The sequence below is a fragment of the Schistocerca piceifrons genome, chromosome 1, assembly GCF_021461385.2.
Source record: "Schistocerca piceifrons isolate TAMUIC-IGC-003096 chromosome 1, iqSchPice1.1, whole genome shotgun sequence".
In the NCBI taxonomy this organism is placed as follows: Eukaryota; Metazoa; Arthropoda; class Insecta; order Orthoptera; family Acrididae; genus Schistocerca; species Schistocerca piceifrons.
The window spans coordinates 1021270599-1021298226 of NC_060138.1; the positions used below are offsets into that span (position 1 = coordinate 1021270599).

The 27628-nt window shown below is 44.5% G+C and overlaps 1 protein-coding gene across 1 annotated transcript in view; it reads left to right on the forward strand.

Annotated features, from left to right (window-relative positions):
• LOC124795882 overlaps positions 1–27628 on the forward strand; it is a 507389-nt gene that overhangs the window by 421187 nt on the left and 58574 nt on the right. The window contains exon 4 of the mRNA XM_047259966.1: positions 27412–27548. Within this exon, the coding sequence (XP_047115922.1) occupies positions 27412–27548 (137 nt within the window). The remainder of the gene's footprint in view (positions 1–27411; positions 27549–27628) is intronic.

Genomic DNA, 27628 nt, shown 5'->3' on the forward strand with positions numbered 1-27628 from the left:
ACTGAGTCTAAATTCACATCTGTGGCCTTGGTGGTTTAATGGGTAGAGCACTAGCTTTCGGTCCTGGAGAACCCGGGTTCAATCCATGGAGAGGGCTGGGTTTTTCACTCATTCCACTCCCTCTAGGACTGGCCTAGTCTACTCAACCTTTTGTAAAATGAGTACGGGGGATCTTTCCTGGAGGTAAAAGGCGACCGAGGTGATGGCGCTGCCACCTGCTTCTTCCCAGTGTTGCGGCGAAGAAAGGCTGTACTCTTTCAGCCAACAGCCCGGTCAGGGGCTTCTGCCACATACTTCATGTAAAACTCAAATTTGGCGCATCGTATTTCTTCTTTTTTTAAATGTGTAAAGCAAATGTAGGAAAATATACATGATATGTTCTCCTGTATAAACTGAATGTGTTCAGAATTCGAAAATGTATAGCACGGTCATGTTGCAAAAATAGTCCATATTTTGTTTCATGTCTTACTTTCGAGATTATGTTATGAGATTTGAGACAGTAGTTCGTTTGACAACACAATCCTGTACGATTTTTAACTTTTTTGTGAGTGTACTAACAAGAGGACCGCGCCCAGTCGTCATCACCGATTTCGTCCATATTTATGGCACATCCAGAGCTTGGCCAAAAACGAAAGTGGCAAATGTGCGTGCCACCGATACTCAAGCGTTCAGAAAAAATAGCAATTTTGATAACAGTTGGATGAAACGTTAGGCATTTATGTTAGCGTATTTTCCAGGCAGCGGTTGGCGCTGCGGGATGAGTATGGTATGGTAAGTAGAAGGCCGTGGAATAGAACCCCAAGGCGGAAATTTTAATTGTTTGTTTTCAATTTTTACATTACCTACATGGCAAATAAACGAAGCTGATGCTCAATGTATTGTATCTGATGTGCTGGAACTAGGGTTGTAAAACTACCGTAGGCTACTGTAGACTCTCATGAGCAAGCATAGTCCGTGGCAGTTTTCCTGTTATCTTTGGTCTGTATTTGATTACGCGTGCCTATACCAGTTTCTTTGGCGCTTCAGTGAATAAAGGGCTACATAAACTACGTAGCATTTTTGTTCTACGGATTTATCCTCCTGTATGTTACTTAAAAATAAACAGTATTTATAGCAAAATTGAAACTGTCAATGATTAAATAAGATTTTCTTCGAGAATTGTTGTTTTGTAACATGAAACAGAGGGAGGTTACAGTAAAAATGAAAGACAATACCGGTTTACCACATAGCGCTAGAAATCGCAGTTTCCTCAAAAACCAGGAAAATTAAAAAATAAAATAGCAAAACAAAAAAATATCAAATACCGCTTCAATACATCGTCGAGCTTATGTAAAATATGTTTCTGTTATTCATAAAAAACTTTCACACGTATCAATGATAACAGAAAGCTTTTGCTTCTGAGCTTGATGAATAACATTCTATTGAGCACTACATTATAAAAATAATTATACCATTTTTTCATGTTTGCTTTGGTAAACTGTATTTGCGTCAAAAATAATTGCTGTGGTTACATAAAAGCGCAGAAATTACGCGATCAACTAATTTTTATTACTTAAAAAATCCAATTTATATTTTGTGAGGATATAATACACACAATTCTACCTATACTACCGGAAATCGTACCATTTATTACGTCAGTTATGTACGGTAGCAGAACTACCGAACCATAGTTTTGGTAGACCGCAACCCCTATGTGCAAGACAACAAATTTCTTGTGTTGACTCGTGGGTGGAACAAATAAAACCACAGTTACACGACGATATTTTTCAAAAAGGAGAAGAACGACTTCCATCTTTAAGTATTAAAGTGATTCCCCTCAAATGCACTCCACTAGTGCAGACGTCGTCTATTTTTATCATCAGCTAAAGAATTTGATCAAAAGCTTCAAAACTGCTGTTATCTCGTCGGGAGAGAAAATGAAATCACATGTCGAGAAGATTGCATCAAAGTACATTCCGTTGTACATCACCAAACCCAGACCCAGACCTAGACCCATATCACTGACCTCAATTTCCAGTAGGATTTTGGAGCATATGCTGTACTCGAATATTATGAATCACCTTGAAGAAAATGACTTATTGATACATAACCAACACGGATTCAGAAAAATCGTTCTTTTGCAACACAGCTAGCTCTTTATTCCCATGAAGTAATGAGTGCTGTCGACAAGGGATGTCAGATCGATTCCATATTTCTAGATTTCCAGAAGGCTTTTGATACCGTTCCTCACAAGCGACTATTAATCAAATTGTGTGGATATGGAGTATCGTCTCAGTTGTGTGACTGGATTCGTGATTTCCTCTCAGAGAGGCCACAATTTGTAGTGATAGACGGTAAATCATCGAGTAGAACAGAAGTGATATCTGGCGTTCCGCGAGGTAGTGTCATAGACCCTCTGCTGTTCCTCATTTACATAAATGATCTAGGTGATAATATGAGCAGCACCCATAAATTATTTGCACATGACGCTGTAATTTACAGTCTAGTAAAATCATCAGAAGATCAATTCCAATTACAAAATGATATAGAGAGAATTTCTGAGTGGTGCGAAAAGTGGCAATTAGCACTAAACAAAGAAACGTGAGAGGTCATCCACATGGGTACTAAAAGAAATCCGATAAATTTTGTGTATACTATAAACCGCACAAATCTAAGGGCAGTCAATTTGACTAAATACCTAGGAATTACAATTACGAGCAACTTAAACTGGAAAGACTACATAGATAATATTGTGGGGAAGGCGACACAAAGACTGCGCTTTGTTGGCAGAATACTTAGAAGATGCGACAAACCCACTAAAGAGACAGCCTACATTACACTTGTCCGTCCTCTGTTGGAATATTGCTGCGTGGTGTGGGATCCTTACCAGATAGGATTGACGGAGGACATCGAAAAAGTGCAAAGATGGGCAGCTCGTTTCGTGTTATGGCGCAGTAGGGTGAAAGTGTCACTGAGTCTTCTGACTAGCTTGATGCGGCCCGCCACGAATTCCTCTCCTGTGCACCCTCTTAATCTCAGAGTAGCACTTGCAGCATACGTCCTCAGTTATTTGCTGGATGTAGTCCAAACTCTGTCTTCCTCTACAGTTTTTGCTCTCTACAGCTCCCTCTAGTACCATGGAAGTCATTCCTGATGTCTCAACAGATGTCGTTTCATCCTGTCCCTTCTCCGTATCAGTGTTTTCCACATACCGATTCTGTGCAGAAGCTCCTCATTCCTTACCTTATCAGTCATCAGTCCACCTAATTTTCAACATCCGTCTGTAGCACCGCATCTGAAACGTTTCGATTCTCTTCTGTTTCTGTTTTTCACACAGTCCATGTTTCAATACCATACACTGCTGTGCAATTAAGTCCCATACCAGTACACTTCTCTTGGCCTGGAATGCCCTTTCTGCCAGTGCTAGTTCTCCTTTTGATGGTCTACTAGCTCCGCCAATCATTGGTTATTTTGCTGCCTAGGTAGCAGAATTCCTTAACTTCATCTACTTGGTGGCCATCAATCCTGATGTTAAGTATCTCACTATTATCATTTCTGCTACTTCTCATTACTTTCGTCTTTCTTCAACTTATTCTCAATCCATATTCTACACTCAATAGACTGTTTATTCTATTCAGCGGGTCATGTTCCTTCACTTTCACTCAGGATAGCAATGTCATCAGCGAATCTTATCATTGATACCCTTAGATCTTGAATTTTAATTCCATTCTTGAACCATTCTATTATTTCCATCATGCTTCTTCGATAAATAAATTGAACATCCCTGTCTCACATCCTTTTTAATCCGAGTACTTCTTTCTTGGTCGTCCTCACTTATTATTCCCTCTTGGCTCTTGTACATTGTATATAACCCGCCTGTCCCTTTAGCTTTCCCATATTTTTCTCAGAATTTCGAACATCTTGCACCATTTTAGACAATCGAACCCTTTATCTAGGTCAATAAATCCTATGAACGTATCTTGATTTTTCTTTAGTCTTGCTTCCATTATTAACCGCTACGTCAGAATTGCCTCTCTGGTGCCTTTCCCATTCCTAAAGCCAAAGTGATCGTCATTTAACACATCCTCAATTTTCTCTTCAAGTCTTCTATATATTATTCTAGTCAGCAAACTTGGATGCATGAGCTGTTAAGCTGTCTGTGCGATAATTCTCGCAATTGTTAGCTCTTGCTGTCTTCGGTATTGTGTGGATGATATTTTTCCGAAACTCATATGGTATGTCGCCAGATTGATACATTCTACATACCAACGGGAATAGTGGTTTTGTTGCCACTTCCCCCAACGATTTTAGAAATTTTGACGGAATGTTATTTATAGCGTCTGCCTTATTTGATCTTACGTCCTCCAAAGCTCTCTTGCCGGCCGCTGTGGCCGAGCGGTTCAGGCGCTTCAGTCCGGAACCGCGCTGCTGCTACGGTCGCGGGTTCGAATCCTGCATCGGGCATGGACGTGTGTGATGTCCTTAAGTTAGTTAGGTTCAGGTAATTCTAAGTCTAGGGAACTGATGACTTCAGATGTTAAGTCCCATAGTGCTTAGAGCCATTTGAACCATCCAAAGCTCTCTTAAATTTTGATTCCAATACTCGATCCGCTATCTCTTCTAAATCGACTCCCGTTTCTTCTTCTATCGCATTAGGCAAGTCTTCCCCTTAACAGAGGCCTTCAATGTACTCTTTCCACCTATCCGCTTACCCCTGTGCATTTAGCAGTGGAATTGCCATTGCACTCTTAATGCTACCACCCTTGCTGTTAACTTCACCGTAGGTAGTTTTGACTTTCCTACATGGCTTTTCTATACGATGATTCAGTCCTTCCGATAATCCTTCCTTTTCCTAGATTTTTAGCAATTTCCACGCAGCCATTTCTGCCTGTTCACTTCATTCCTCACAAACTCGTATTTTTGTAGTCTCCTGAATTTCCCTTTTCTTTCCTCTTCAACTGAACTGCCTACTAAGGTGTTCCTTATCACAGTATCTATAGCCATAGAGAACTTCAAGTGGATTTCTTCATTCCTTAGTACTTCTTTGCTTATTGATTCTTCCTGACTTATCTATTAACTTCAGTCTACTCTTCATCACTACTGAATTGTGATTTGAGTCTATATCTGCTTCTATATCGCTGGAGATGTCGGTCTCCTCCCAGGAGACAGTATGTGTCGAAAATGGTTTCCACGTGTCTGCCTCAACACATGCGTGTACGTGCCGAAGCATTTTCTGCCTCACACACAAATATCGGGCACGCTGCATCCGAACAGTGTTAAAGGCAGCATGAATACGTTGCTCCAGTATCTGCACATCTGGAATGGGCTCTAAATACACGATAATTTTGAAATATCCCCATGCAACATCGTGCAACAACCACATAACCCTTCAATTCATCAATGGCACTTCTTCCAGCAGGGGAGGCAAAGTCACGCGCAAGAAAGGCCGATAGTTCCGGCCTGTTAGGCGACGTGGAAGAAAGACTGGCCCAAAATACGGTCACCGATTCTTCCGGCCCACACATTCCGGCATCACAGATCCTGATGATTCGGTGTCACCATACCACGTGAGTTCTGCATACTATCCCACCACATATGACTTTTATGAAAGTCGAAGGTACCATTCCGCATAAAGGTGGCTTCATCTGCGAACAGGATAGAAGGCACAAATCCTGGAATCGTGGTTGCCTGGTCAAGAAACCAGTGACAAAACTGCTTCTGACGTGGAAAATCTGTCGCTAGTAAGCCCTGCACACACTGTGAGTGATAAGGGCAGTAACCGCTACGGTCGCAGGTTCGAATCCTGCCTCGGGCATGGATGTGTGTGATGTCCTTACATTAGTTAGGTTTAAGTAGTTGCAAGTTCTAGGGGACTGATGACCTCAGATGTTAAGTCCCATAGTGCTCCGAGCCATTTTAACCATTTTGAAACACAGTGTTAATCACATTTTCCTCCAAGTCTTCTGTCCGAAAATTTCGGGTACGCCCTTCATGATTTCCTTCTTCCTGATTTGACCCTATCTCCGACAAACGGCGAAACACTGTTGTAAACATTGAACGCTGTGGTTGTTGTCGGCAGGGACAGATCTCCTGACTAAACCTTACTGCCCACAGTCCGTTGCCATTTACCGGTTCAGTGGAATACTATCAGAGATGCGCTCTCATGTCGCGACAGTCACAGAAGGGGAGGCAACCGCATCGGACGCAGGCGGGGGGACTGTCGGTGTCTGGAGGTGGACGCTGACTGGAGAGGGAGGGCGTCAGAGGACAGCGCACCATGGGTGGCAGGGTCGTCATCCAACAGAGGCAGTCATCAGAAGGGGTACGGTCTTGTCTCTCCCGTTTCCTCAGGGACCGTTGCTTCCTAACATGCTGTTCCGTGTCGGAAGGCGGGCGGCTACCGTCCGACATGTGGCCGGATGGCAGAAAAGCTGAGGTCGGTACAGCTCCATGATCAACAACCTTGGGGTCGGGACAGAGAGCTGTGTCTGCAGACGGTCATTGTCCATTTGTACTGTCTCCGGCAGGAGTGCGCGAGGGACAGGCAAAAGGTCCATTGCGTCGTCGAGTGGAGTCGACGCAGGTACCGACTGAGTCAGAGAGGGCGTAGCAGGCAGCACCGCCGCAGTCGCGTAAGATAGAGGCAACACAGTGGGCGCCGCAAGAAGAGGGACGTCTCCGATCGGCATCTGAACCAGTCTACGTCGGAGACATTCAGAACTTACATGGCCCTCCCGGCCACAATCTGAACAGGTGCGGGGCTGGCCATCGTACATGACCATATTCCTGCAGCAGATAATAACGGAGTAGGAAGGCACGTGTTTGTGAAGTTCAGTTTTTATCTGAGGGACACTATTGTGAACACGGTATGCTTCGAACGTCTTCCACGTTTCACCAACGTGACTGACGACGTTGCCGTAAGGTTTAAAGGCGGCCGCCACAAGTCCGACGATAGCTCAAATGGGAATTGGAAAACCCGCAATGTACGGGGGCCAAAACCAGCATGATCAACCGCGACAGTCCCTATGTGTCTGTCATAGTATCGGAACTTGAGAGCGTTAGCGTGGCACCGCACAACGTCGGCGCACAGGTCATTCGCCAGCTTTATGTACGCACTGAGGATCGATTTTTGTTGAGTTAATTTGTAATATTTTATAGCTCTAACTACTGGTTATCAGTTGTTTTAAATTACTATTTTAATATGTCTCTTTTTTAATTATTGCAATCCACTTCATTACATTGTACTGCCACCAGGTGGCCGTTTTGTTAAGGTGTGAGCCCAGATACAAAATTTCAGTCAGTCTGATTGCTACTTTGATCCGGTAAACGTTGGCTGACACCGTGGACGGGCATGATGACCGTATCTCATGTCATATACGACAAAGACGCTTGTGCAGTATACTCATACATGCGAGCCTTTGTACACAGAATCAGGCATTGTGGCTACTATTCTGATGCCGTTAACTTTGACACTGTGTCGGGCATGATGACCGTATCTCGTTGCGTGTACGACAGAAGGTGTTTCTCATGTGTGTGCTGTAAATACATCTGTTTTTCATTATAAAGTTGTTGCAAGTATTTTCGTGCTATTGACTTTTGATCCTATCCATATGTGTTTACATTATCTTTAGTGTCAGTTCCTTAAGGATGTTAGAACTATAATGACCAAGTGCCGCAGTTTGTATTCTGGAATGCACTCTTAACAGCTTTTGCACAATTGTTTTTGGGCAGTGCCGTTGTATTCCGAAATAGTTTTTACTTGTAATCTTATTAATCTTTTCATATAGGAAGATGACCTTTCAAACGCTTGAAACCAAGTATCAGTTTTGCGATCTTCGTCAAAATAATATTTTTAACAAAATCTGTAACAGACAAATAAATAACTAATTGAAAAGTGGTACTTAGGGAAGGCAGGAAAGGGTGTGGACGGGGCCTAAGCAGCTACTGTTGGTTGCACAGTAAACACGTACACTTTATTTAAGGAAATAATTTTTAAAAACAATCATTTTTTAAAAAAATTGACTGTAACACAAGCTACACTGACGGCTGAAGGCCTTATTAAGAAAGAGTTCATATTATTTGTCGGCTGAAGGCCACGAGCAATACTTCAGAACAATTAATGGCTGAAGGCTTGAATCATACATGAGGAAGACAGTTACACGTTAAACATACCAAAACATTTTTTTAACAATCATTTAAAAAAATTGATTCTTACACAAGCTACACTGACGGCTGATGGCCTTATTAAGAAAGAATTCAAATAATTTGTCAGCTGAAGGTCACAAGCAATACTTCAGCACAATTAACAGCTGAAGGCCTGAATTACAAATGAGGAATACAATTACACGTTAAAAATTCCAAAATAATTTTTAAAACAACCAAATACAAAAAATGGTCAACACGAGCTGCACTGACGGCTGAAGGCCTTATAAGAAGAATTCGAATTATTTGTCGGCTGAAGGCCGTAAGCAATAGGAATGATTTAAACAAAATATTCTTTTTTAAACAATTGACACAGTAAGACGAAATGAAGAAGGGAGTGACCCACAGACAGCACTCCAAGGATCGACTGGAAAAGTCCCTCAAAAGAAAGTAAGGTGAGACAGGCAGCCCAGTGTTATACCCACTTAACAGGACGGCAACTCAAACCAGTCACAGTTAAACGCAAGACCAACACTCGCAAAATCTACCTAACGTCCGAAGCCCAATACACGATAGAATAACCCATGCCAGGCAGACGAGCGAACTACTCTCTTGACGTCGTAAAACGACAAACATTATACAAAAGAACATGTTCAAATGCAAAAATAATCGTCCCAGTATGAATCGCCAACTAACAGCTTGTTACCATGAGTTCACTTCGGCGGACGGACACACACACAATGGTGGCAGTTTCACTACTCGGATTTAAGAATCCATTCAACTTAAATGACCAAGGCCGGTCCTTCGTGTGGTCGTGCACTCTCGGGACCACATCCTTCTATCGAGTAGTTCATGTATTGCCAGCTGTTTCAGCGAGTCCTGTGGCTGTGCGGACCTCACTGGTCCTCCACACCTCACTGGTCCTCCGTCCCAACCGAACCCCGACACACGACGACCCGGAAATACTATAGGTCGCTCCAAAAATAGAACCACAGTACTCGCTATCGATAAACGCCGCTGCTGCCACTCACGGACAGACAAAGCGATCAAACGTAGTGGCGCCAGTGAACGGATGCTATATTCCTTGAAATCCGGAAATCGTTTGACTCGGTGCCCCACTGCAGACTCCTAACTAAGGTACTAGCATATGGGATTGGTTCCCAAATATGTGAGTGGCTCGAAGACTTCTTAAGTAATAGAACCCAGTGCGTTGTCCTCGATGGTGAGTGTTCATTGGAGGTGAGGGTATCATCTGGAGTGCCCCAGGGAAGTGTGGTAGGTCCGCTGTTGTTTTCTATCTACATAAATGATCTTTTGGATATGGTAGATAGCAATGTGCGGCTTTTTGCTGCTGATCCTGTGGCGTACGGGAAGGTGTCGTCATTGAGTGACTGTAGGAGGATACAAAATGACTTGGACAAGATTTGTGATTGGTGTAAAGAATGGCAGCTAACTCTAAATATAGATAAATGTAAATTAATGCAGATGAATAGGAAAAATAATCCCGTAATGTTTGAATACTCCATTAGTAGTGTAGCGCTTGACACAGTCACGTCGATTAAATATTTGGGCGTAACATTGCAGAGCGATATGAAGAGGGACAAGCATGTAATGGCAGTTGTGGGGAAGGCGGATAGATATCTTCGGCTCATTGGTAGAATTTTGGGAAGATGTGGTTCATCTGTAAAGGAGACCTATTCTTGAGTACTGCTCGAGCGTTTGGGATCCCTATCAGGTCGGAATGAGGGAGGACGTAGAAGCAATTCAGAGGCTGGTGGGTTTGATCATCACGCGAATGTTACGGAAATGCTTCAGGAACTCGGGTGGGAGTCTCTGGAGGAAAGGAGGCGTTCTTTTCGTGAATCGCTAGAACCAGCATTTGAGGCTGACTGCAGTACAATTTTACTGCCACCAACTTACATTTCGTGGAAAGACCACAAAGATAAGATAAGAGAAATTAGGGCTCGTACAGAGGCATATAGGCAGTCATTTTTCCCTCGTTCTGTTTAGGAGTGGAACAGGGAGAGAAGATGCTAGTTGTGGTACGAGGTACCCTCCACCACGCACCGTATGGTGGGTTGCGGAGTATGTATGTAGATGTAGATGTAGAACTAGAGGTCACAATCCGAATACACGACGCCAACCTGTCAACGGCACAAACACGAACCGCAGCACGGCTGACTAATTGATATATATATATAAACGTAAATAAATTTAGCCCTGATGATCATGGTTGTGAAAGTCATCGAAAGCTCGGAATGAACCACCAAACTGCAATGTGAGGAGGTGCTATGAAAGGTTGGTTCTAATTACGTCATTTGTTAGTGAACCTCTCTGACGTAAGTCATGACGGTGAAATTATTGTAGGTGCCATTCGATTGTATGAAATTAGTGCGAGATGGAGGGTATATTTAGGAGCTATCGTGCTTGGATGTGCCCACAACCACGCCATGACTGACGTTGCCCGATTTGTACTAACACAGATTGTTCAAAATGACTACCAGGAAACTTGTAGCACGTGTAATACAGAATAAGAACAGTGGTTGTCAAAATATTCTAATTCTAAGGGACCGGAGCGAGTGTCACGGTTTCAAACCGTACAGGAACTGCTACCGTCAGAGAATGCAGGTTCCTCTAACCAGTTTCACAGTGAAGATTGTGAACGCAACTGCATGCAACATACATTTGGTATCGAGCACTTCAGGAAACGCCGTTTGCCGCAGCTCCACATAAGGGTGCACGTCTCCAGTGGGCCAAACAACACAGAAAGTGGACAGTGGCGTGTAGTGTGGTCCGACGAGTCACAACTCTACCTCTTTTCAAATGATCCGAGGCGTCTAGTGCACCAACCAACGCCCCCCAGTGAGGTGTTCAACCCGCCGTGTGATGTGGCTCTGTGATACTCTGGAGGAGTTTCCTCGTACATCGGTTTGGGTCCAGGTCTGCACACACGCTCCTAGTTTGATGAACATCCTATCGCACCTTCACTCGTCAGCTAAAACAATGTGGTTTGGGGCCACAGTCACATAATACTTTCTAAGCCAAAGTTCCGCCATTTGACTGTATTGATTGTTTATTCTATTGCACATTCATAATTTCGGCCTTCGGCCATTTTCAAGCATAACAATGTTGTGCATGATCAGCCTTGTATAAACGAAGTCATCGTCGGAATAATATTATTCGATATTTCGACGATGACTACATTTATAGAAATCTGATCACATTCCGAATTGTGGTAACTGAAAATGGTCGAAGGTTGAAATCATGTTTGTACAGTAGAATAAACGATGTTTACAGTCAAATGGCGGAACTTTGTTTAAAAAGCTCAACCTTTGTTTTCAGATTCTTTAGGAGCTTAAAAAGCTCTGTCTTTCTGCCAGTTTTTGTCTTTTTTTTAAGTCGACCAGTAGTTAAGCCTGTCCTCGCAATTATCATGATGTCTCCTGTAGGTGAATAACTGTCGACAGTTGTTATATTCACTAAAATGGTTTAAATTAGATACTAAATATTTTTCCCAATTTTTGGCTCTTTGCATATATCTTTTTGTTGTGAAAACGCGTGTCACATGGAGATACATAGCGCTGTAAACACGGGAATTGAATTTGCGAGAACCAGGACTCGGCTATCTGACAGACCTTCCTATTTCTGTGGCATCCGTAAACCACTTCATACGAATGCCAGCATGCCTAATTCGAAACATCCACGTCCATCTACCTCCCTTATCTTCACATCTCATTTCACTTGGCGTGAACGCATACGTAACATCAAGTTCTGAAATAGTTTTGCACTATACCTGACTATGTAGGTGTAACAGTGTAACGCCATTCTGTTAGTTTGTGGAAGTTTATTAGTATACCTTATGTTTCTGTGGATATTATGTTTTGAATTTACCCTTTCCAATAAGCTATGCGAAACGAAGGAAATAATATACTGTGACTCAGTTCATAGAATTATCCCGAGCAAAGCGAAGCAGTGATTTAGGGCTTCGCAGGAATATTCATCCGACCTTCCTGATGTTTTTCCCGATTCTCCTAATTCATTCTTACTGAATAGTGGGGTGGCTCCTTTAGAAAGACCGCGGCAGATTTAATTGCGCTTCTTAAAAGTCTTTAACGATCTCATTCTCAACGGCACGCCAACCTGTAATATTTTTGCCCTTCTTTTAATCAAAGTACATCTATCATTGTATAATCTCCAAATATAGACATTACACTATCGGAAAATCTGGAGTACATTTCTTATCATTTTGAAAGACATCATGTTTATGCCAGTGACTCTTAAACTTTTTATTTCCACTATTGCAATTTCGGCCTTAGGCTATTATGAAGTGCAGATGTTTTGGCTTTAAGCCATGTCTATACTTAAAGCCAAAACATCTGCACTTGATAGTGGCCTAAGGCCGAAATTGTGATAGTGAAAATAAAAAGTTTACAGTCACTGGCATTCAAATAATTTCACATGACTGTGAATCCCAGTTATGAAAAGTTAATTTCTTATCATGTTTTCGCATCATGCCTCTTAAATACGCATCGTTGTCGTGAAGTCGTCATATACGGTGAAACTGTTGACATGATATACACTGATCAGAATGAACATTATTACCACCTACCTAATAGCCTGTATGTCCACCTTTGGCACGGATAACAGCAGCGATACATGTTTGTAAGGAAGCAATGAGGCCTTAGTAGGTCGCTGGAGGGATTTGGTACATAGCTGCAGACATGAGTCCCCCATTCTCGTAATTCCTGGCCAGGGGGGGGGGGGGGGGGGCGATGAGTTGTGACGCCACGTTCAATCACATCCCAGATGTGTTCGATGGGGTTCAGATATCGCTAGCTGGGGGACAAGCACATCAACCGGAACTCGCCACTGCATTCCTCGAACAACTCCAACACACTCCTGGCCTTGTGACTTCGCGCATTAACTTGTTAAAAATGCTACTGCCTTCGGAAAACATGATCGTCATGGCGGTGTGTATGTGGACTCCAACCAGTGTGTGATACTCCTTAGCCGTCGTAGTGCTTTGCACGAGGTCCGCTGAACCCACGGATGCAAACGTAAATGTTCCCCAGGGAACGGAGGAGCCGCCGTCAGCTTGTCTCTGCGCACAGTACAGGTGTCATGGAGCTGTTCCCATGAAAGAAGACAATTTCGCGCCCTCCCTTCGGCATGATGAAGAAGGTATCGGGATTCATCAGACCACGTAACGCTCTGCCACTGCGCTAACGTCCAATGCCGATAGTCACGTGCCCATTTCAGCCGTAGTTCCCATTTCCGTAGCGATAACATTGGCACATGCATGGGTCGTCGGCTGTTGAGGCCCATCGTTAGGAGTGATCGGTGCACTGTGTGTTCACACCCACTTCTACTCTCCCCGGCATTAAAGTTTGATGTTAGTTCCACCACAGTTCGCCACTTGTCATGCTTTACCAGTCTGCACAGACTACGACGTTCACGATCTGTAACGATTGGTGGCTGCCCAACTCCACGACGTCTGGACGTGACTCATATCGGTTTCGCCATGTGTTGAAGACACTCATTACAGCACTCGATACGTTGGGCAGTTTCCGAAATACTCGCGCCGAGCCTCTGTGCCATCACAATCTGTCCTCGGTCAAACTCAGATAGATCGCGGGCCTTCTCCAATTTACACACCGACAGCTCGTTCACTTGATACTGCACTATTGGCCATTAGAATTGCTACACCAAGAAGAAATGCAGATGGTAAACGGGTATTCATTGGACAAATATATTATACTAGAAATGACATGTGACTACATTTTCACGCAATTTGGGTGCATACATCCTGAGAAATCAGTACCAAGAACAACCACCTTCATACACCTGGGCATTGAGTCAAACAGAGCTTGGATGGCGTGTACAGGTACAGCTGCCCATGCAGCTTCAACACGATACCACAGTTCATCAAGAGTAGTGACTGACGTATTGTGACGAGCCAGTTGCTCGGCCACCATTGACAAGACGATTTCAATTGGTGAGAGATCTGGAGAATGTGCTGGCCATGGCATCAGTCGAACATTTTCTGTATCCAGAAAGGCCCGTACAGGACCTGCAACATGAGGTCGTGCATTATCCTGCTGAAATGTAGGATTTCGCAGGTATCGAATGAAGGGTAGAGCCACGGGTCGTAACACATCTGAAATGTAACGTCCACTGTTCAAAATGCCGTCAATGTGAACAAGAGGTGACCGAGACGTGTAACCAATGGCACCCCATACCATCACGCCAAGTGATACGCCAGTATGGCGATGACGAATACAAGCTTTCAATGTGCGTTCACCGCGTTGTCGCCAAACACGGATGCGACCATCATAATGCTGTAAACAGAACCTGGATTCATCCGAAAAAATGACGTTTTGCCATTCGTGCACCCAGGTTCGCCAGCTGATAGTCCATGCTGCTGCAAACGTCGTCCAACTGTTCGTGCAGATGGTTGTTGTCTTGCAAACGTCCCCATCTGTTGACTCAGGGATCAAGACGTGGCTGCACGATCCGTTACAGCCATGCGGATAAGATGCTTTCATCTCGACTGCTAGTGATACAAGGCCGTTGGGATCCAGCACGGAGTTCCGTATTACCCTCCTGAGCCCACCGATTCCATATTCTGCTAACAGTCATTGGATCTCGACCAACGCGAGCAGCAATGTCGCGATACGATAAACCGCAATCGCGATAGGCTACAATCCGGCCTTTATCAAAGTCGGAAACGTGATGGTACGCAATTCTCCTCCTTACACGAGCCAGCACGACAACGTTTCACCAGGCAACCCCGGTCAACTGCTGTTTGTGTATGAGAAATCGATTGGAAACTTTCCTCATGTCAGCACGTTGTAGGTGTCACCACCGGCGCCAACGTTTTGTGAATGCTCTGAAAAGCTAATGATTTGCATATCATAGCATCTACTTCCTGTCGGTTAAATTTCGCGTCCGTAGCACGTCATCTTCGTGGTGTAGCTATTTTAATGGCCAGTAGTGTACTACATACACCGTGCGTATGTCTAGCAGTCATTCCTCGCCAGGTGGTGCTTATATCGCCTGGAAGGCTTTATGTCGATGGTACTCCGGTGGTAATAATGTTCTGGCTGGTAAGTGTGTAATGCTCGTTTCATAATGCTGCTTCATAAGATTTTCATAAAAAATTGAACAGAAGAGCGAAGTCTGTGAAGAAGTTGTTGGCATTGTTCCTCCTTTGTAGCGCTATTATTGGCTCCGAAGTATAATAAAGAAAACCAACGGAAAAATACTTAATAAGCTGAATGTCTAAATATTTTTCAAAGAAACACAATTTATATTAAAGACACATAAAAACAGAAGCAATCATAAACTTAAACTGGTCTAGCACTTTACACACAAGTACTTCGGTATTAATATCATCAGAGCAAACGGGCTTTAAGTTTGCTTTAACATTTTCATTAAAGTGTGTTTGCCTTTTAAAAGATCCTTTCGTTGAGAATTTACAGGTAAAAAGAGAAATAAAATGCTTTTTAATTCCCATTTCTAGATTCATAAAAAGTCTTAGCACTTGAGTCTGCTTTTAAAAGCTAACCTGACGTCTTGAGAGCAAATTTTACATTTTAGCTCCTTCATATTCCGCCATTACTCACTGATTCGGTTTGATTGCAGTACTGTGAAAGCCTCGGGCGGTAATTAATTGCACACGCTCTTGCAGCCAAAAAAAAGGAGAAAAGTATTGCTTTTCCTTTAAATATCGGTTTGGAAGAAAGTGAGCGCTTAGGAAGCCTGCATTGCATATTCAAAAACCGACATTAACGTCGCATATGTTGCGTGTTTCATGATCTTTCGCGCGTGCTGAACCAAAGGGCACACAAATCTTTCACTTCTTCTCCGTGGCCAGGAGAAGCACATTAATTTTCTATAAACGAAACTGAGTCATCAAGAAATTCTGATGTTATTATTTGATGTGAGGCAGTTACGAATTCCGAAATGATCATCCAAGCGGGAAACTGACGAAAGAAACTACATTAATCTGTGCCGGCATGGCGGAAATTCGATGCGGTTTTGCGTGAAGAATAATCGCGCTATATTCAATTAGAGATTTTTGTCTGATGACTTAGCTATGCATTGTGGCATCAAATCCATGAGGCATCGAATATATTGGATTGTCAACGTGATCAGTGATAACCGATACACCACCAACAAACGGATATTGGTCAAAGCTGGGTCCAAGGCGTCCCAGTTGTGCGTAGCAGGAATGTCCAGGACACCGTAAGGTTGTTGTTATCCGATTCAGCCACTCCTAAAGGAATTTGACCAATATATGTACCGGAATGCGAGCATAAGTATCAGCAACGCTCTCCTGTGGCGTGCACCATTCCCTTAACATATTCCCACAGAGAGCAATCTAATGGATTTAAAGCTGGGGAATATGGCGGCCGTTCCACCGGCTTCTGCGACCTATCCATCTCCGCGCAAATTAGATATCCAGGTATACCCGGACCACTAACCTATATTGACGTGGGTACCATCAAGCTGAAAGAAAATTAGAAGTGCTTCGTTTTCAGCTAGAAACGACGACAGCACGCCTTCCTCTAACACAGCTCTTAATATACTCTAAATTAAGAAGAACCCAAGAATAAGTGGATCCCACAATCCACGTGAAACCGTCACTTTAGATGCAACAACCACCTTTGATCCATCAAGCGAGGGTTGACATCTAACTAGTAGCTGTGACGGTTTATTTACCTCTCCGTTCATATAGAAGTTAATTTAATCCTTATAGAGTACATCACAGGGGAAAGACGGGTTTCCGTCCATGTTGACTGTTACCCAATCTGCGAACTAAACACGACCATCTGGGTTGTCTCCAGTGAGATGTAACTTTTGAATTTTGTTAAGGTGCCATTTATGTGCGGCCAAAATTTTCATTATTGATATTCGGCTGAACCAAGTGTCCTGCGAGATATTGCAAGCACACCGCTCTGAAGTCTTACTAACTGATACAATTATATGTATATGTGTACGTTCTTTCGGACATGTCTGTATAGTCGTATACATACACCTCGACGGGCATGACTATTTCAATGCAAATGCATACTACCGTTCGTCCCCTTGCGGGAATACAGCTAGGCTGCTAGAAATGGGGAAAATGAACGGGTCACAACATCACTAGGGAGCAGTGGTCGACATCAAGCGTGTCCGGGTGGCCGAGGGGGTTTAGGCAATCGTTCCAGAGAAGCGGAGTATCTCGGTTCGATTTCCGGTCAGGCACAAATTTTCAAGTGCAACTGTTGAATTATTTCAACCCTCAAAACAGCTATGTCATGCCAATTTCCCTTATATAATGTCAGAACAGCAATTGACGTTGCCTCATACGTAGCCGTTTCCGATCGTCCGGCTTTCGGCCTGCGACAAAGCCAGTTTTACGGAATTTCTTGAGAAGTTCTGACTAGGTGGAGTTCACTGAATACCTCTGTGATGAAACTGGTGCTTCTCTTCTAGATATCAGGGACATCTCAATGTGTTAAGCTTGCGTTATCGCCGTCAGTTATCACGTCAACCGTTAATAAGAAACATCGTTCACAACTGGAGAATGAATCAGGCTGTTCTCGAACGAAGTGTACCATAGTTCTTCTCGTGTAATTCTCCATAAGTCCGATTAGTCACATACCCTTTATATAGTGACACAAAAAATAATTAGAGGACGTCGATTTGGACCCGATAGGGCATATGCCACCAGGTGGGCAGTTAATATGTTAAGAATACTTTCAACGTCGCCCTCCAACGGATAGCGTAGTGGCACACGGCTAGCAGAGCGCCATCAGCGCCCACCGTGTAGCAGGGAATGCTCACAGACAAATGGCAAACGCGTGAAGCGAGCACCCATCCATGCCACGGAGACTGACTGACTTAGAAGCCTCTATTTTGTACAGAATGGACGGATCGGATGCCTTAGCAAGTGATACTAAGTTCCATACGATACCTGTACCCAATCCTGATGGTCGGACATTACGACATGTCGAAAATAAATGATAAAAATGGAACGTTGTCATAAGTCACGTGAACATTATCTTTCCCTGAGCCGTGCTGCGGCTCGCGTTGGTGCCGTGTGTAGGTTTTTACCAGTCCGTATCGTTTAGTAGGCATGGTTGTGTTGTTAGTCTACTTATCGTGTTCACTGGCGCCACTCGGTTTCGTAAGCGTTGCCTGTCCGCTAGTGGCAGCAGCGGCGCTTATCGATATGTAGTTCTGCTGCACTATCTTTGGGGCGACCTGGTGCTTCTTACGTGTGGTGTGAGTGTGGAGTTCGGTTGGGGAAGAGGAGTAGCGAGGTCCGCACAAAGCGAGACACGCGGGGTGTATGGACTGCTGGATCGAAAGGCAGTGGTCACAGGGGTGCACGACCTCGTCGAAACCGGATCCTGCATGTTTAAGTTGAGTGCATTGCAAATCGCGTAGAGAAACCTCCGTTGTTGTTGTTGTGGTCTTCAGTCCTGAGACTGCTTTGATGCAGCTCTCCATGCTACTCTATGCTGTGCAAGCTTATTCATCTCCCAGTACCTACTGCAACCTACATCATTCTGAATTTTGCTTAGTGTATTCATCTCTTGGTCTCCCTATACGATTTTTACCCTCCACGCTGCCCTCCAATATTAAATTGGTGATCCCTTGATGCCTCAGAACATGTCCTACCAACCGATTCCTTCTTCTAGTCAGGTTGTGCCACAAACTCCTCTTCTCCCCATTTTTGTTCAACACATCCTCATTAGTTATGTGAGCTACCCATCTAATCTTCAGCATTATTCTGTAGCACCACATTTCGAAAGCTTCTAGTCTCTTCTCGTCCAAACTATTTATCGTCCATCTTTCACTTCCATACATGGCTACACTCCATACAAATACTTTCTGAAACGGCTTCCTGACACTTAAATCTATACTCGATGTTAACAAATTTCTCTTCTTCAGAAACGCTTGCCTTGCCATTGCCAGTCTACATTTTGTATCCTCTCTACTTCGACCATCATCAGTTATTTTGCTCCCCAAATAGCAAAACTCCTTTACTACTTTTAGTGTCTCATTTCCTAATTTAATTCCCTCTGTATCACCCGATTTAATTCGATTACATTCCATTATTCTCTTTTTGCTTTTGTTGATATTCGTCTTATATCCTCCTTTCAAGACACTATCCATTCCGGTCATCTGCTCTTCCAAGTCCTTTGCTGTCTCTGACAGAATGACAGTGTCATCGGCGAACCTCAAAGTTTTTATTTCTTCTCCATGGATTTTAATACCTACTCCGAATTTTTCTTTTGTTTCCTTTACTGCTTGCTCAATATACAGATTGAATAACATTGAGGGGAGGCTACAACACTGTCTCACTCCCTTCCCAACCCCTGCTTCCCTTTCATGTCCCTCCACTCTTATAACTGCCATCTGGTTTCTGTACAAATTGTAAATAGTATTTCGCTCCCTGTATTTGATCCCTGCCACCTTCAGAATTTGAAAGAGAGTATTCCGGTCAACATTGTCAAAAGCTTTCTCCAAGTCTACAAATGGTAGAAATGTGGGTTTACTTTCCTTAATCTGAAACTTCCTGGCAGATTAAAACTGTGTGCCCGACCGAGACTCGAACTCGGGGCCTATGCCTTTCGCGGGCAGTGCTCTACCAACTGAGCTACCGAAGCACGACTCACGTCCGGTACTCACAGCTTTACTTCTGCCAGTACCTCGTCTCCTACCTTCCAAACTTTACAGAAGCTCTCCTGCGAACCTTGCAGAACTAGCACTCCTGAAAGAAAGGATATTGCGGAGACATGGCTTAGTCACAGCCTGGGGGATGATCCCAGAATGAGATTTTCACTCTGCAGCGGAGTGTGCGCTGATATGAAACTTCCTGGCAGATTAAAACTGTGTACCCGACCGAGACTCGAACTCGGGGCCTATGCCTTTCGCCCCGAGTTCGAGTCTCGGTCGGGCACACAGTTTTAATCTGCCAGGAAGTTTCATATCAGCGCACACTCCGCTGCAGAGTGAAAATCTCATTCTGGAAACACCTTTCCTTAATCTATTTTCTAAGATAAGTCGTAGGGTCAGTATTGCCTCACATGTTCCATTATTTCTACGGAATCCAAATTGATCTTCCCCGAGGTCGGTTTCTACCAGATTTTCCATTCGTCTGTAAAGAATTAGCGTTAGTATTTTGCAGCTGTGACTTATTAAACTGATAGTTCGGTAATTTTCACATCTGTCTGCACCTGCTTTCTTTGGGATTGGAATTATTATATTCTTCTTGAAGTCTGAGGGTATTTCGCCTGTCTCATACATCTTTCTCACCAGATGGTAGAGTTTTGTCAGGAGTGGCTCTCCCAACGCTGTCAGTAGTTCTAATGGAATGTTGTCTACTCCCGGGACCTTGTTTCGACTCAGGTCTTTCAGTGCTCTGTCAGACTCTTCACGTAGAATCAATCTCCCATTTCATCTTCATCTACATCCTCTTCCATTTCCATAATATTGTCCTCATCTCCTTTGCATAGACCCTCTATACATTCCTTCCACCGTTTTGCTTTCCCTTCATTGCTTAGATCTGGGTTTCCATATGAGCTCTTGATATTCATACAAGTGGTTCTCTTTTCTCCAAAGGTCTCTTTAATTTTCCCGTAGGCAGTATCTATCTTACCGCTAGTGAGATAAACCTCTACATCCTTACATTTGTCCTCCAGCCATCCCAGCTTAGCCATTTTGCGCTTCCTGTCGATCTCATTTTTGAGACGTTTGTATTCCTTTTTGCTTGCTTCATTTACTGCATTGTTATATTTTCACCTTTCATCAATTAAATTCAGAATTTCTTCTGTTACCCAAGGATTTCTACGAGGCCTCCTCTTTTTACCTACTTGATCCTGTACAACCTCTGGTTTAGTCAGTTTATCCAGGTCCCATCTCCTTAAAGTCCGACCTCCACCGTTATGAAATCTCGCGACTCTCCAGTGACTTGGGTTCGTGTTGCTGCTTGTAGTGTCGCCGAGGCGAAAAGCAGCGAGTGGAGTATCTGTGGAAGGCGGATCTGACTAGCCTTCCTGAGCTTCTAATTACTATTTACTATTTTCAGCTTCTTACATTGTTATGTTCAACCAGCGGTACTTTTCTGTCTTGTGGCCGCTAACGCCCCAATTACCTGCCCTGGGGTTAGTGTATGTAATGGCAGTGTACATTTCCTCACCTTTGCTGTCTGTATCTTACGAATTTGATAAATTTTAAATAACTGCCATTTTTCGCGTTAAAGGCCTTCAGCCGTGATTGTGGTTACGTGCCTTAAAAGTCTGATTGCGACCTTATTGGCTTAATTATTTATTAAAGCCAATAGCAATTGATTCGGGCCCCATCCACAATCGTAACCAAATCCTGCCTTCCTTAATGACCAGGTCTCACTCCCGTAGACGAGGTTCTGGTTGTCCACGCAGCACAGGCGCCCGCCAGGATCGTCGTATTGTAAGGGCAGCAGTGCAGATCGTACAGCTACCACAGTAGAAATAAGAGGGCTTGTGAGCCGAGATGTGTCAACACGAACTGTTGCTAACCGCAGCCTTCCACTCACACCACGGCATAGACGTGCACTCCTCTACTGGCGCCGTCAGAGGATCACTTGCAAGATGGAATGGCGCGCTGTGGTCGTCAGCGATGAAAGCAGGTTCTGCGTGCAGGCAAGTGATGGTCGTTTGCGCATACGACACTGACCTGTTGAGCAGTGTCCGGTTGAGTGCATTCGTCCAAGACACTTTCTCCCCACCCCAGGTCCACGGTATCGAGTCCGATAAGCTACAAACCTCGTTTACCTTTGGTGTTTGTTGATAGGATGCTAACCAGCTCTCGGTACATGCATAATGTTTGGTCTGAGGCTTTCCACCTGATGATGGCGGAACGGTTTTTCGCCGAAATGTCGTGGAACTTCGACGATCGGATCCGGCTGGACACCCGAGAACCTTGGATACAATGCATAATGTTGTTCGACTTGTTCTTTTGCCGTTCTTGCAAGAGGATGGTGTGCTCGTCCGCACACTGCCCTTAAAACTCAACGTGCTCTGCAATATTTGCAGAAACTTCCCTGCCACACGATCTCCGGACTTGTCTCCAATCGAGCATGTATGAGATGTGATGAGACGAGAAGCGCCTCGTGCGACTCGTCAGCCAACGACTCTCGTAGAACAATGTGAACCGCTCGAGCAGGCGTGGCGTAACGTGTCCCAGGACAGTATTCGCCATTTATACGATCGACTGGATCCCAGACTCAGCTCTTACCGCCCCTGGAGGCTACCCCACGTACTAATATGGGTTTCATCTACATCTACATCTACATTTATACTCCGCAAGCCACCCAACGGTGTGTGGCGGAGGGCACTTTACGTGCCACTGTCATTACCTCCCTTTCCTGTTCCAGTCGCGTATGGTTCGCGGGAAGAACGACTGTCTGAAAGCCTCCGTGCGCGCTCTAATCTCTCTAATTTTACATTCGTGATCTCCTCGGGAGGTATAAGTAGGGGGAAGCAATATATTCGATACCTCATCCAGAAACGCACCCTCTCGAAACCTGGCGAGCAAGCTACACCGCGATGCAGAGCGCCTCTCTTGCAGAGTCTGCCACTTGAGTTTATTAAACATCTCCGTAACGCTATCACGGTTACCAAATAACCTTGTGACGAAACGCGCCGCTCTTCTTTGGATCTTCTCTATCTCCTCCGTCAGACCGATCTGGTACGGATCCCACACTGATGAGCAATACTCAAGTATAGGTCGAACGAGTGTTTTGTAAGCCACCTCCTTTGTTGATGGACTACATTTTCTAAGCACTCTCCCAATGAATCTCAACCTGGTACCCGCCTTACCAACAGTTAATTTTATATGATCATTCCACTTCAAATCGTTCCGCACGCATACTCCCAGATATTTTACAGAAGTAACTGCTACCAGTGTTTGTTCCGCTATCATATAATCATACAATAAAGGATCCTTCTTTCTATGTATTCGCAATACATTACATTTGTCTATGTTAAGGGTCAGTTGCCACTCCCTGCACCAAGTGCCTATCCGCTGCAGATCTTCCTGCATTTCGCTACAATTTTCTAATGCTGCAACTTCTCTGTATACTACAGCATCATCCGCCAAAAGCCGCATGGAACTTCCGACACTGTCTACTAGGTCATTTATATATATTGTGAAAAGCAATGGTCTCATAACACTCCCCTGTGGCACGCCAGAGGTTACTTTAACGTCTGTAGACGTCTCTCCATTGACAACAACATGCTGTGTTCTGTTTGCTAAAGACTCTTCAATCCAGCCACACAGCTGGTCTGATATTCCGTAGGCTCTTACTTTGTTTATCAGGCGACAGTGCGGAACTGTATCGAACGCCTTCCGGAAGTCAAGAAAATAGCATCTACCTGGGAGCCTGTATCTAATATTTTCTGGGTCTCATGAACAAATTAAGCGAGTTGGGTCTCACACGATCGCTGTTTCCGGAATCCATGTTGATTCCTACATAGTAGATTCTGGGTTTCCAAAAACGACATGATACTCGAGCAAAAAACATGTTCTAAAATTCTACAACAGATCGACGTCAGAGATATAGGTCTATAGTTTTGCGCATCTGCTCGACGACCCTTCTTGAAGACTGGGACTATCTGTGCTCTTTTCCAATCATTTGGAACCCTCCGTTCCTCTAGAGACTTGCGGTACACGGCTGTTAGAAGGGGGGCAAGTTCTTTCGCGTACTCTGTGTAGAATCGAATTGGTATCCCGTCAGGTCCAGTGGACTTTCCTCTATTGAGTGATTCCAGTTGCTTTTCTATTCCTTGGACACTTATTTCGATGTCAGCCATTTTTTTGTTTGTGCGAGGATTTAGAGAAGGAACTGCAGTGCGGTCTTCCTCTGTGAAACAGCTTTGGAAAAAGGTGTTAAGTATTTCAGCTTTACACGTGTCATCCTCTGTTTCAATGCCATCATCATCCCGTAGTGTCTGGATATGCTGTTTCGAGCCACTTACTGATTTAACGTAAGACCAGAACTTCCTAGGATTTTCTGTCAAGTCGGTACATAGAATTTTACTTTCGAATTCACTGAACGCTTCACGCATAGCCCTCCTTACGCTAACTTTGACATCGTTTAGCTTCTGTTTGTCTGAGAGGTTTTGGCTGCGTTTAAACTTGGAGTGGAGCTGTCTTTGCTTTCGCAGTAGTTTCCTAACTTTGTTGTTGTACCACGGTGGGTTTTTCCCGTCCCTCACAGTTTTACTCGGCACGTACCTGTCTAAAACGCATTTTACGATTGCCTTGAACTTTTTCCATAAACACTCAACATTGTCAATGTCGGAACAGAAATTTTCGTTTTGATCTGTTAGGTAGTCTGAGATCTGCCTTCTATTACTCTTGCTAAACAGATAAACCTTCCTCCCTTTTTTTATATTCCTATTAACTTCCATATTCAGGGATGCTGCAACGGCCTTATGATCACTGATTCCCTGTTCTGTACATACAGAGTCGAAAAGTTCGGGTCTGTTTGTTATCAGTAGGTCCAAGATGTTATCTCCACGAGTCGGTTCTCTGTTTAATTGCTCGAGGTAATTTTCGGATAGTGCACCCAGTATAATGTCACTCGATGCTCTGTCCCTACCACCCGTCCTAAACATCTGAGTGTCCCAGTCTATATCTGGTAAATTGAAATCTCCACCTAAGACTATAACATGCTGAGAAAACTTATGTGAAATGTATTCCAAATTTTCTCTCAGTTGTTCTGCCACTAGTGCTGCTGAGTCGGGAGGTCGGTAAAAGGAGCCAATTATTAACCTAGTTCGGTTGTTGAGTGTAACCTCCACCCACAATAATTCACAGGAACTATCCACTTCTACTTCACTACAGGATAAACTACTACTAACAGCGACGAACACTCCACCACCGGTTGCATGCAATCTATCCTTTCTAAACACCGTCTGTACCTTTGTAAAAATTTCGGCAGATTTCAGCTTCGGTGCTTTCTATCAGCGCTTGGAGTTCTGGTACTTTACCAACGCAGCTTCGACAGTTGACAATTACAATACCGATTGCTGCTTGGTCCCCGCATGTCCTGACTTTGCCCCGCATCCGTTGAGGCTGTTGCCCTTTCTGTACTTGCCCAAGGCCATCTAACCTAAAAAACCGCCCAGCCCACACCACACAACCCCTGCTACCCGTGTAGCCGCTTGTTGCGTGTAGTGGACTCCTGACCTATCCAGCGGAACCCGAAACCCCACCACCCTATGGCGCAAGTCGAGGAATCTGCAGCCCACACGGTCGCAGAACCGTCTCAGCCTCTGATTCAGACCCTCCACTCGGCTCTGTACCAAAGGTCCGCAGTCAGTCCTGTCGACGATGCTGCAGATGGTGAGCTCTGCTTTCATCCCGCTAGCGAGACTGGCAGTCTTCACCAAATCAGATAGCCGCCGGAAGCCAGAGAGGATTTCCTCCGATCCATAGCGACACACATCATTGGTGCCGACATGAGCGACAACCTGGAGATGGGTGCACCCTGTACCCTTCATTGCATCCGGAAGGACCCTTTCCACATCTGGAATGACTCCCCCCGGTATGCACACGGAGTGCACATTGGTTTTCTTCCCCTCTCTTGCTGCCATTTCCCTAAGGAGCCCCATTACGCGCCTGACGTTGGAGCTCCCAACTACCAGTAAGCCCACCCTCTGCGACTGCCCGGATCTTGCAGACTGAGGGGCAACCTCTGGAACAGGACAAGCAGCCATGTCAGGCCGAAGATCAGTATCAGCCTGAGACAGAGCCTGAAACCGGTTCGTCAGACAAACTGGAGAGGCTTTCCGTTCAGCCCTCCGGAATGTCTTTCGCCCCCTGCCACACCTTGAGACGACCTCCCACTCTACCACAGGTGAGGGATCAGCCTCAATGCGGGCAGTATCCCGGGCAACCACAGTCGTAGTCCGATCAGGGGATGCGTGGGACGAGCTGGCCGTCCCCGACAAACCCCCATCCGGACCCCCACAGTGATGCCCACTGGCAACAGCCTCAAGCTGTGTGTTCGAAGCCAACACTGCCTGAAGCTGGGAGCGAAGGGATGCCAACTCAGCCTGCATCCGAACACAGCAGTTGCAGTCCCTATCCATGCTAAAAACTGTTTTGCAAAGAACGTCTGAACTAATCTACAGAGAGCGCAAACAAATCAACAAAATTTAAACGGTTATTAAAATACAAGAGTGCCTAGTAAATGCAGTAATGCTGCTACTTGCGCACTGCTGACACTGCTCGGCGGCGGAAGGAGACTACGCGAATTTACACTATTCAGGTACTAAAACGCGATGCTACACTCTCAAATACTATAATACGCCCGAAATTTATGAATTAAACAATGCAAGTACCAAAAACACGCAAAGAAATTAAGAATTAAACTATGTAACAAATGAGTGAGCTAGGAGTATACGACTTGCTGCTCAGCTGCTTATCCAACGGCGGCAGGGAGCACACTGACTGTGACCAACCGACACTGGCCGTTCAAAACAAAAACAGAAGACAAACGACTACGCGAATTTACACTATTCAGGTACTAAAACGCGATGCTACACTCTCAAATACTATAATACGCCCGAAATTTATGAATTAAACAATGCAAGTACCAAAAACACGCAAAGAAATTAAGAATTAAACTATGTAACAAATGAGAACTATGTAACAAATGTTAACATTAACCACAGAACCTCTTGTCCTATTGGTCTGTAAATGTAATCATTTCATGTACCCGTATGCAGTGTTGCAACAATAAATCTTGAGTGAATTGAAAATCTATAAAAGAGTGCACTATTTTTTTCCCCGCTAGTGTACTAGAAAATTATGATTTTCATCCAAAATGACGCACGCAAAATAGCCGCCATGTCGGTAACATAGTCTCACAAGGCTTCCCCCTCTTCTGCATTACACTAGTTTAAATTTCTGTTTATTCAACTGATTTTGTTTTATAGGGTGGCTCTACATGTGCATACTTGTTTGATGTTACTGTTAGAGCTATTAAAATATTGCCGGCCGCTGTGGCCGAGCGGTTCTAGGCGCGTCACTCCAGAACCGCGCTGCTGCTACGGTCGCAGGTTCGAATCCTGCCTCGGGCATGGATGTGTGTGTTGTCCTTAGGTTAGGTGGGGTTAAGTAGTTCTAAGTCAAGAGGCTGATGACCTCAGATGTTAAGTCCCATTGTGCTTAGAGCCATTTGAACCATTTGTTAAAATATTGCCCAGACGGGTGTTTACTGGAACGACGTCGTTGTTGTTGCAGGAACGAGTACAGCCCCGTGTTCCGATGCTGGGACTGCGTGCTGTGGCTGGACCGCTGGAAGAAGAGCCTGCTGTACGCAGTCTTCGCCGCCGTGCTCCTGCTCAAGCCTCACAGGCTGTGGCTCTCGTCCGTTGCAGGTAGCTGTAGCCCACAAGGCAGATTGTTCATTTATTGCTGCCGCAGTCACTATCTGGCACGATCTACAATTATTGCGTTT